The sequence below is a fragment of the Motacilla alba genome, unplaced genomic scaffold (genome assembly GCF_015832195.1).
Source record: "Motacilla alba alba isolate MOTALB_02 unplaced genomic scaffold, Motacilla_alba_V1.0_pri HiC_scaffold_35, whole genome shotgun sequence".
Taxonomy (NCBI): Eukaryota; Metazoa; Chordata; class Aves; order Passeriformes; family Motacillidae; genus Motacilla; species Motacilla alba.
The window spans coordinates 433,797-444,289 of NW_024037447.1; the positions used below are offsets into that span (position 1 = coordinate 433,797).

Below are 10,493 nucleotides of genomic sequence, written 5' to 3' on the forward strand. Positions count from 1 at the left end.
CCCCCAGGTGTGCCCAGGTGTATTTTGGGTGTGCCCAGATGCCCCCAGGTGTGCCCAGGTGTGCCCAGGTGTGCCCAGGTGTATTTTGGGTGTGCCCAGGTGCCCCCAGGTGTGCCCAGGTGTATTTTGGGTGTGCCCAGGTGCCCCCAGGTGTGCCCAGGTGTATTTCGTGTGCCCCCAGGTGTATTTCAGGTGCCCTCAGGTGTATTTCGGGTGTGCCCAGGTGTGCCCAGGTGTATTTTGGGTGTATGTCGGGTGCCCCCAGGTGCCCCCAGGTGTGCCCAGGTGTATTTTGGGTGTATTTTGGGTGCCCCCAGGTGTGCCCAGGTGCCCCCAGGTGTGCCCAGGTGTATTTTGGGAGTCCCCAGGAGCACCAGGTGCATGTTGGGTGCCCCCAGGTGTGCCCGGGTGTATTTTGGGTGTATGTCAGGTGCCCCCAGGCGTGCCAGGTGCATTTCAGGTGTGCCCAGGTGTATTTTGGGTGCCCCCAGGTGCCCCCAGGTGTGCCCAGGTGTATTTTGGGAGTCCCCAGGAGCACCCAGGTGTATTTCGGGTGCCCCCAGGTGTGCCCAGGTGTATTTTGGGTGCCCCCAGGTGTGCCCAGGTGTATTTCGGGTGCCCCCAGGTGTGCCCAGGTGTATTTTGGGAGTCCCCAGGAGCACCCAGGTGTATTTCGGGTGCCCCCAGGTGTGCCCAGGTGTATTTTGGGTGTGCCCAGGTGTATTTTGGGTGTATGTTAGGTGCCCCCAGGCGTGCCAGGTGCATTTCAGGTGTGCCCAGGTGTATTTTGGGTGCCCCCAGGTGCCCCCAGGTGTATGTCAGGTGCCCCCAGGTGTATTTCAGGTGTGCCCAGGTGCCTTTCAGGTGCCCCCAGGAGCACCCAGGTGCCTTTCAGGTGCCCCCAGGTGTATTTCAGGTGGGCCCAGGAACACCCAGGTGCATTTTTGGTGCCCCCAGGTGCCCCCAGGTGTATTTTGGGTGTGCCCAGGTGTATTTTGGGTGTATTTTGGGTGCCCCCAGGTGTGCCCAGGTGTATTTTGGGTGTGCCCAGATGCCCCCAGGTGTGCCCAGGTGTATCTCAGGTGCCCCCAGGTGTATTTTGCGTGCTCCCAGGTTCCTTTCAGGTGCTCCCAGATGCCCCCAGGTCCCCCCAGGTGCCCCCAGGTGCCCCCAGGTGCCCCCAGGTCCCCCCAGGTGCGCCCAGGTGCCCCCAGGTGTGCCCAGGTGTATTTTGGGTGTATTTTGGGTGTATTTTGGGTGTATGTTGGGTGCCCCCAGGTGTGCCCAGGTGTGCCCAGGTGTATTTTGGCTGTGCCCAGGTGCCCCCAGGTGCCCCCAGGTGTGCCCGGTGTGCCTCTCAGGTGCGTTACCTGGTGCCGGTAGCAGTCGCGCCGCTCGGGGCAGGCGCCGCTCTCGGTGTTGTTCTGGCAGGGGCAGCCGGTGCCGTCCAGCTCGTTGCAGGTGTCGGCGTGCCCGTTGCACTGGCACCTGCCCGACAGGTGAGCTCACCTGAGACACCGCGACCCCCTGCCCCGCCCGTCCCGAATCCCCCCGCATTTTCCCATTTTTCCCCAATTTTTCCCATTTTTTTCCCATTTTCCCCATTTTTTCCCATTTTTCCCCAATTTTTCCCATTTTTTCCCAAAATTTTCCCCATTTTTCCCATTTTTTCCCAAAATTTTCCCCATTTTTCCCATTTTTTTCCCAATTTTCCCAATTTTTTCCCATTTTTCCCATTTTTTCCCATTTTTTACCCAATTTTTCCCAATTTTTTCCCATTTTTCCCCAATTTTTCCCATTTTTCCCCCAATTTTCCCCATTTTTTTCCCATTTTCCCCCATTTTTTCCCATTTTTCCCCAATTTTTCCCAATTTTTTCCCATTTTTTCCCCAATTTTTCCCATTTTTTCCCCAATTTTCCCCATTTTTTCCCATTTTTCCCAATTTTTTCCCATTTTTCCCCAATTTTTCCCAATTTTTCCCATTTTTTCCCCCCATTTTCCCATTTTTCCCATTTTCCCCATTTTTTCCCATTTTTCCCCAATTTTCCCCCAATTTTTTCCCATTTTTTTCCCAAATTTTCCCATTTTTCCCAAATTTTTCCCAATTTTTTCCCATTTTTCCCCCAAATTTCCCCATTTTCCCCCCCAATTTTCCCCAATTTTTCCCCAAATTTTCCTATTTTTTTCCCCAAATTTTCCCATTTTTTTTCCCAATTTTTCCCATTTCCCCCCCAATTTTTCCCATTTTTTCCCCATTTTTTCCAAATTTTCCCCATTTTTTACCCAATTTTTCCCATTTTTTTCCCCCAATTTTTCCCAATTTTTCCCATTTTCCCCCAAATTTTCCCATTTCCCCCAATTTTCCCCATTTTTTCCCCAATTTTTCCCAAATTTTCCCATTTTCCCCCAAATTTTCCCATTTCCCCCAATTTTCCCCATTTTTTCCCCAATTTTTCCCAAATTTTCCCATTTTCCCCCCAATTTTTTTTCATTTTTTACCCAATTTTCCCCAAATTTTCCCATTTTTTCCCTCATTTTTTCTCCTTTTTTTCTCTGTATTTTCACTTCCCCAGGTGTCCCCAGGTGTCTCACCTGTCCCTCCCCAGGTGTCCCCAGGTGTCTCACCTGTCCCTTCCCCAGCCCCACCCAGGTGTCCCAGGTGTCTCACCTGGTGTCTCACCTGCCCCCTCCCGAGGTGTCCCAGGTGACCCCAAGTGTCCCCAGGTGTCTCACCTGGCCCCTCCCCAGCCAGGTGTCCCAGGTGTCACACCTGTCCCCTCCCCAGGTGTCTCGGGTGTCTCACCTGGTGCAGGTGCCGTCCAGCATGAAGAAGCCGGGCCGGCAGGTGTCACACCTGTCCCCCACGCTGTTGTTCTGGCAGTTCACGCACACGGCCTGCGCCTCGCTGGGGCCCTCCGACACCCAGGTGTGGATCTGCGCAGGTGAGCCCAGGTGAGCCCAGGTGTGTCCCCAGGTGTGTCCCAGGTGTGTCTGTCCCTCCCCAGGTGTGTCCCAGGTGTGTCTGTCCCTCCCCAGGTGTGTCCCAGGTGTGTCTGTCCCTCCCCAGGTGTGCCCAGGTGTGTCCCAGGTGTGTCCCAGGTGTGACTGTCCCTCCCCAGGTGTCCCCAGGTGTGCCCAGGTGTGTCTGTCCCTCCCCAGGTGTGCCCAGGTGTGTCCCCAGGTGTGTCTATCCCTCCCCAGGTGTGTCCCAGGTGTGTCTGTCCCTCCCCAGGTGTCCCCAGGTGTGTCCCCAGGTGTGTCTATCCCTCCCCAGGTGTGCCCAGGTGTGCCCAGGTGTGCCCAGGTGTGCCCAGGTGTGTGCCCAGGTGTGTGCCCAGGTATGCCCAGGTGTGTGCCCAGGTATGCCCAGGTGTGTGCCCAGGTGTGCCCAGGTGTGCCCAGGTGTGCCCAGCTGTGCCCAGGTGTGTGCCCAGGTGTGCCCAGGCGTGCGCGGGTGCTCACCAGGTGCGGCTCCAGGGGGGTACCTGTCGGGCTCGCGCCGGTGCCGCTCCAGCTCGGCGCGGCTGACGCAGACGTCGGCGCGGTGGCGGCAGAAGGAGCGGCAGGTGAGGCAGGTGCCGCCCCCCAGCGCCGAGCCCACGAACAGCGGGCGGCAGCGCTGGCACTGCGGGCCCTGCAGGTGGGACAGGTGGGACAGGTGAGACAGGTGAGACACAGGTGAGACAGGTGTGCTCAGGTGTGTTACAGGTGAGGCAGGTGCCGCCCCCCCAGCGCCGAGCCCACGAACAGCGGGCGGCAGCGCTGGCACTGCGGGCCCTGCAGGTGAGACAGGTGAGACAGGTGAGACACAGGTGAGACAGGTGAGACAGGTGAGACAGGTGAGCTCAGGTGTGTTACAGCTGTGTCCAGCTGTGTTCAGGTGTATTGCAGGTGTGCTCAGGTGTGTTACAGGTGAGGCAGGTGCCGCCCCCCAGCGCCGAGCCCACGAACAGCGGGCGGCAGCGCTGGCACTGCGGGCCCTGCAGGGAGACAGGTGAGAGACAGGTGAGACACAGGTGAGACAGGTGAGACACAGACAGGTGAGACAGGTGAGACACAGACAGGTGAGACAGGAGAGACAGGGGAGACACAGGTGAGACAGGTGAGACAGGAGAGATACAGGTGAGACAGGTGAGACAGGTGGGACAGGGGAAACAGGTGAGAGACAGGTGAGACAGGTGAGACAGGTGAGACAGGTGAGACACAGGTGAGACACAGGTGAGACAGGTGAGACACAGACAGGTGAGACACAGGTGAGACAGGTGAGACAGGTGAGACACAGGTGAGACACAGACAGGTGAGACACAGACAGGTGAGACAGGTGAGACAGGTGAGAGACAGGTGAGACAGGTGAGACACAGGTGAGACAGGTGTGCTCAGGTGTGTTACAGCTGTGTCCAGCTGTGTTCAGGTGTATCGCAGGTGTGCTCAGGTGTGTCACAGGTGAGGCAGGTGCCGCCCCCCAGCGCCGAGCCCACGAACAGCGGGCGGCAGCGCTGGCACTGTGGGCCCTGCAGGGAGACAGGTGAGACAGGTGAGACACAGGTGAGACAGGTGAGACAGGTGAGAGACAGGTGAGACACAGGTGAGACACAGGTGAGACAGGAGAGATACAGGTGAGACAGGTGAGAGACAGGTGAGACAGAGGTGAGATAGGTGAGGGACAGGTGAGGGACAGGTGAGACAGGTGAGAACAGGTGAGACAGGTGAGACACAGGTGAGACACAGGTGAGACACAGGTGAGAACAGGTGAGACAGGGGAGACAGGTGAGCATAGAAACCCCAAAAATCACGGACAGGTGAGCTCACCTGAGCTCACCTGGAGACCCTAAACCACCTCGGCCAGGTGTGCCAACCCAACAAAGCCCCTCCCACCTCCTGCAACCCACCCTAGACCCCACCTGGAGCCCAGGTAACCCAATTCAGAGGCCAGGTAACCCCACCTGAGTTCACCTGAGCTCACCTGGACTCACCTGGACGCTCCACAATCACCTTGTACAGGTGTGCCAACCCAACAAAGCCCCTCCCACACCTGTCCCAGCCCCCCTAACCCAACCTAGACCCCACCTGGAAGCCAGGTAACCCCACCTGGAGCTCAGGTAACCTCACCTGAGCACACCTGAGCTCACCTGGACTCACCTGGAGACCCTAAACCACCTCGGCCAGGTGTGCCAACCCAACAAAGCCCCTCCCACCTCCTGTAACCCACCCTAAACCTCACCTGGAGCCCAGGTAACCTCACCTGAGCCCACCTGAGCTCACCTGGGCTCACCTGGCTGCTCCACAACCACCTCGGCCAGGTGTGCCAACCCCAACAAAGCCCCTCCCACCCCCTGTAACCCACCCTAGACCTCACCTGGAGCCCAGGTAACCCCACCTGGAGCTCAGGTAACCCCACCTGGAGGCCAGGTAACCCCACCTGAGCACACCTGAGCTCACCTGGACTCACCTGGAGATCCTAAACCACCTCGGCCAGGTGTGCCAACCCAACAAAGCCCCTCCCACCTCCTGTAACCCACCCTAGACCCCACCTGGAGCCCAGGTAACCCCACCTGAGCACACCTGAGCTCACCTGAGCTCACCTGGAGACCCTAAACCACCTCGGCCAGGTGTGCCAACCCCAACAAAGCCCCTCCCACACCTGCCCCAGTCCCTCTAACCCACCCTAGACCTCACCTGGAGCCCAGGTAACCCCACCTGGAGCCCAGGTAACCCCACCTGAGCACCCCGGGGCTCACCTGGGTGTTGTTCATGCACCTGAGGCAGGTGTCCCTCGCGGCGGGGCCGGCGCAGTCGCTGTGGCCGTTGCAGGCGCAGGGCACGGCGCAGCCCCACCCCCCCAGGAGCTCACCTGGAGCCCAGGTAACCCCACCTGAGCAGCCCCGGGCTCACCTGGGTGTTGTTCATGCACCTGAGGCAGGTGTCGCGGGCGGCGGGGCCGGCGCAGTCGCTGTGGCCGTTGCAGGCGCAGGGCACGGCGCAGCCCCACCCCCCCAGGAGCTCACCTGGAGCCCAGGTAACCCCACCTGAGCAGCCCCGGGCTCACCTGGGTGTTGTTCATGCACCTGAGGCAGGTGTCCCTCGCGGCGGGGCCGGCGCAGTCGCTGTGGCCGTTGCAGGCGCAGGGCACGGCGCAGTCGCTGCCCACGAAGCCGAAGTGGCAGCGGCACCTGTCGGGCTCCAGGCAGGTGCCGTTGGCGCAGCCCTGGCGGCACACGGGGCGGCACTCACCTGTGCGGCTGCGGGAACACACCTGGGTCAGAGGGGACGGGGGTGGGGACACCTGGGGCACACCTGGGGCACACCTGAGATACCTGGGGCACACCTGAGACACACCTGGACACAACTGAGATACCTGGGGCACACCTGGGATACACCTGGGATACACCTGAGATACCTGGGGCACACCTGAGACACACCTGGACACACCTGAGATACCTGGGGCACACCTGAGACACACCTGAGATGCCTGAGATACACCAGGACACACCTGGGGCACACCTGAGTTACCTGGGAAACACCTGGGGCACACCTAAGATACCTGGGGCACACCTGGGCACACCTGGGATACACCTGGACACACCTGGGACACACCTGAGATACCTGGGGCACACCTGAGATACACCTGAGATACCTGGGGCACACCTGGGCACACCTGGGATACACCTGGACACACCTGGGACACACCTGAGATACCTGGGGCACACCTGAGATACACCTGAGATACCTGGGGCACACTCTGGGACACACCTGGGATACATCTGGACACACCTGAGATACCTGGGGCAAACCTTGGATACACCTGGACACACCTGGGTCAGTGGGGACGGGGCTGGGGACACCTGAGACACACCTGGGGACACCTGGACACACCTGGGGACACATGGGGACACCAGGACACACCTGGGTCAGCGGGGACGGGGCTGGGGACAGCTGAGGCACACCTGGGATACACCTGAGTTACCCAAGATACACCTGGGGAACACCTGTGATACACCTGTCCTAGCTGAAATGTGTCCCACACCTGCCCAGGTGTGTCCCTGTCCCCCCAGGTGTGTCCCTGTCCCCACAGGTGTGTCCCTCACCTGCCCAGGTGTGTCGCTCACCTGTCGGCGCTGTAGCCGGCCCCCCAGGTGTGTCCCCCACCTGCCCAGGTGTGTCCCTCACCTGCCCAGGTGTGTCGCTCACCTGTCGGCGCTGTAGCCGGCCCCTCAGGTGTGTCCCTGTCCCCCCAGGTGTGTCCCTGTCCCCCAGGTGTGTGGCTCACCTGTCGGCGCTGTAGCCGGCCCCCCAGGTGTGTCCCTGTCCCATTCCTCACCTGCCCAGGTGTGTCCCTGTCCCCCAGGTGTGTCCCTCACCTGCCCAGGTGTGTGGCTCACCTGTCGGCGCTGTAGCCAGCCTGGCAGGTGTGTCCCTCACCCCCCCAGGTATGTCCCTGTCCCCCCAGGTGTGTCCCTCACCTGTCGGTGCTGTAGCCGGCCCGGCAGGTGCAGGTGAAGCCCTCAGGTGTGTCCCTGCCGCCCCAGGTGTTTCCCTGTCCCATTCCTCACCTGCCCAGGTGTGTCCCTGTCCCCCAGGTGTGTCCCTCACCTGCCCAGGTGTGTCCCTGTCCCCTCAGGTGTGTCCCTGTCCCATTCCTCACCTGCCCAGGTGTGTCCCTGTCCCCCCAGGTGTGTCCCTGTCCCCCCAGGTGTGTCCCTCACCTGCCCAGGTGTGTCCCTGTCCCCCAGGTGTGTCCCTCACCTGTCGGCGCTGTAGCCGGCCCGGCAGGTGCAGGTGAAGCCGTCGGGGAGGTCGCGGCACACCTGGCTGGCCGCGCAGGTGTGGTGCCCGTTCTCGCACTCGTCCTCGGGGGGGCAGCTCAGGAAGGCCCAAACGCCCCCGGCGCCGCACGCCTGCGTCACACCTGGGCAGGTAACCCGCAGGTGAGGCCGCCATTCCCGAAATTCCCAAAAAAAACCCCCAAAATTTGAAAAAAATCCCAAATTTCAACCAAAAATGCCAAAATTTCAACCAAAAAGCCCCAAATTGCCCCAAAAATCGGCCCCAACCCCACCAAGGAAGGTCCCGACCCCATCCCCCTCTGGCCCCGCACACCTGGGACACACCTGGACAGGTAACCCGGAAGTGAGGCCGGGATTCCCGAAATTCCCAAAAAAAATCCCCAAAATTTGAAAAAAATCCCAAAATTTCAACCAAAATTCCCAAATTTTCAACCAAAAATGCCCCAAAATTGCTCCCTGGGAAGGTCCCAGAGGTGTGGGTCACACCTGGGCCAGGTAACCCGGAAGTGAGGCCGCGATTCCCGAAATTCCCAAAAAAGCCCAAAATTTGAAAAAAAATCCCAAAATTCCAACCAAAAATCCCCCAAATTTCAACCAAAAAAAAATCCCTAAAGTTGCCCCCAAATCCTCTCAAAATACCCCCAAAATTTCCTCCAAATCCTCAAAATTCCCCCGATTTTTCCCCAATTTTTCCCCCCAAATCTCCGAAATTCCTAAAAATCCCCCAAAATTCTCCTTTAAGCCCCCCCAAATCCCCCAAAATTCACCTTTAAACCCCCCAAACCCCCAAAATTAATCTTTAAACCCCCCCAAACCCCCCCAAAACACCCCCAAAAATGCCCCAAAATTCCCAAATTTTTCCCGAAACTTCCCAAATTTTTCCGAAAATCCCCAAAATTCACCTTTAACCCCCCCAAACCCCCAATATTCACCTATAACTGCCCCAAAACCGCCCCAAACCCCCCCAAATCCTCCCCAAAAATTCCCAAAAATTCCCAAATTTTTCCCGAAACTTCCCAAATTTTTCCGAAAATCCCCAAAATTCACCTTTAACCCCCCCAAATCCCCTTTAAACCCCCCCCAAACCCCCAATATTCACCTATAACTGCCCCAAAACCGCCCCAAACCCCCCCAAAAATTCCCCAAAATTCCCAAATTTTTCCCGAAACTTCCCAAATTTTTCCGAAAATCCCCAAAATTCACCTTTAACCCCCCCCAAATCCCCTTTAAAACCCCCAAAATTCACCTTTAACCCCCCAAAAACCCCCAAAAATGGCCCAAAAATGACCCCAACCCCCCCCAAATCTTCCCCAAAAATTCCCAAAAATTCCCGAAAATTCCCAAATTCCCGAATTCCCAAATCCTCACCGTGCCGGGGTGCGCTGAGCCCCCCCTCGAGGCAGCGCCCCCGAGCCCCCCCAAACCCCCTTAAACCCCCCCAAACCCCCCTAAAACCCCCCCAAACCCCCCCAAATCCTCCCCAAAAATTCCCAAAAATTCCCAAATTTTTCCCGAAACTTCCCAAATTTTTCCTAAAATCCCCAAAATTCACCTTTAACCCCCCCAAATCCCCCCAATTCACCTTTAACCCCCCAAACCCCCCAAAATTCACCCTTAAATGCCCCCAAACCCCCCCAAATCCTCCCCAAATCTCCCCCAAAATTCCCAAAAATTCCCAAATTTTTCCCAAAAGTTTGCAAATTTTTCCGAAAATCCCCAAAATTCACCTTTAACCCCCCCAAATCCCCTTTAAACCCCCCCAAACCCCCAATATTCACCTATAACTGCCCCAAAAACCGCCCCAAACCCCCCCAAAAATGCCCCAAAATTCCCAATTTTTTCCCAAAACTTCCCAAATTTTTCCGAAAATCCCCAAAATTCACCTTTAACCCCCCCCAAATCCCCTTTAAAGCCCCCCAAAATTCACCTTTAACCCCCCAAAACGCCCCAAAAATGGCCCAAAAATGACCCCAACCCCCCCCAAATCTTCCCCAAAAATTCCCAAAAATTCCCGAAAATTCCCAAATTCCCGAATTCCCAAATCCTCACCGTGCCGGGGTGCGCTGAGCCCCCCCTCGAGGCAGCGCCCCCGAGCCCCCCCAAACCCCCTTAAACCCCCCCAAACCCCCCTAAAACCCCCCAAACCCCCCCAAATCCTCCCCAAAAATTCCCCAAAATTCCCAAATTTTCCCCGAAACTTCCCAAATTTTTCCGAAAATCCCCAAAATTCACCTTTAACCCCCCCAAATCCCCCCAATTCACCTTTAACCCCCCAAACCCCCCAAAATTCACCCTTAAATGCCCCCAAACCCCCCCAAATCCTCCCCAAATCTCCCCCAAAATTCCCAAAAATTCCCAAATTTTTTCCCAAAAGTTTGCAAATTTTTCCTAAAATCCCCAAAATTCACCTTTAACCCCCCCCCCAAATCCCCTTTAAAACCCCCCCAAACCCCCAATATTCACCTATAACTGCCCCAAAACCGCCCCAAACCCCCCCAAAAATTCCCAAAAATTCCCAAATTTTTCCCGAAACTTCCCAAATTTTTCTGAAAATCCCCAAAATTCACCTTTAACCCCCCCAAATCCCCTTTAAAGCCCCCCAAAATTCACCTTTAACCCCCCAAAACCCCCAAAAATGGCCCAAAAATGACCCCAACCCCCCCAAATCCTTCCCAAAAATTCCCAAAATTCCCAAAAATTCCCAAAAT

General features: G+C 57.2%; 1 protein-coding gene across 1 annotated transcript in view; it reads right to left on the reverse strand.

The window, feature by feature from the left end:
- Positions 1-3,855: 3,855 nt before the first annotated feature.
- Positions 3,856-10,493, reverse strand: part of LOC119696683 (multiple epidermal growth factor-like domains protein 8) — an 8,273-nt gene continuing 1,635 nt past the window's right edge. The window contains exons 2-6 of the mRNA XM_038126483.1: positions 9,835-9,893; positions 7,745-7,907; positions 6,007-6,240; positions 5,894-5,951; positions 3,856-3,981 (exon numbers count right to left, since the gene is read on the reverse strand). Of these exons, the coding sequence (XP_037982411.1) occupies positions 3,856-3,981; positions 5,894-5,951; positions 6,007-6,240; positions 7,745-7,907; positions 9,835-9,893 (640 nt within the window). The remainder of the gene's footprint in view (positions 3,982-5,893; positions 5,952-6,006; positions 6,241-7,744; positions 7,908-9,834; positions 9,894-10,493) is intronic.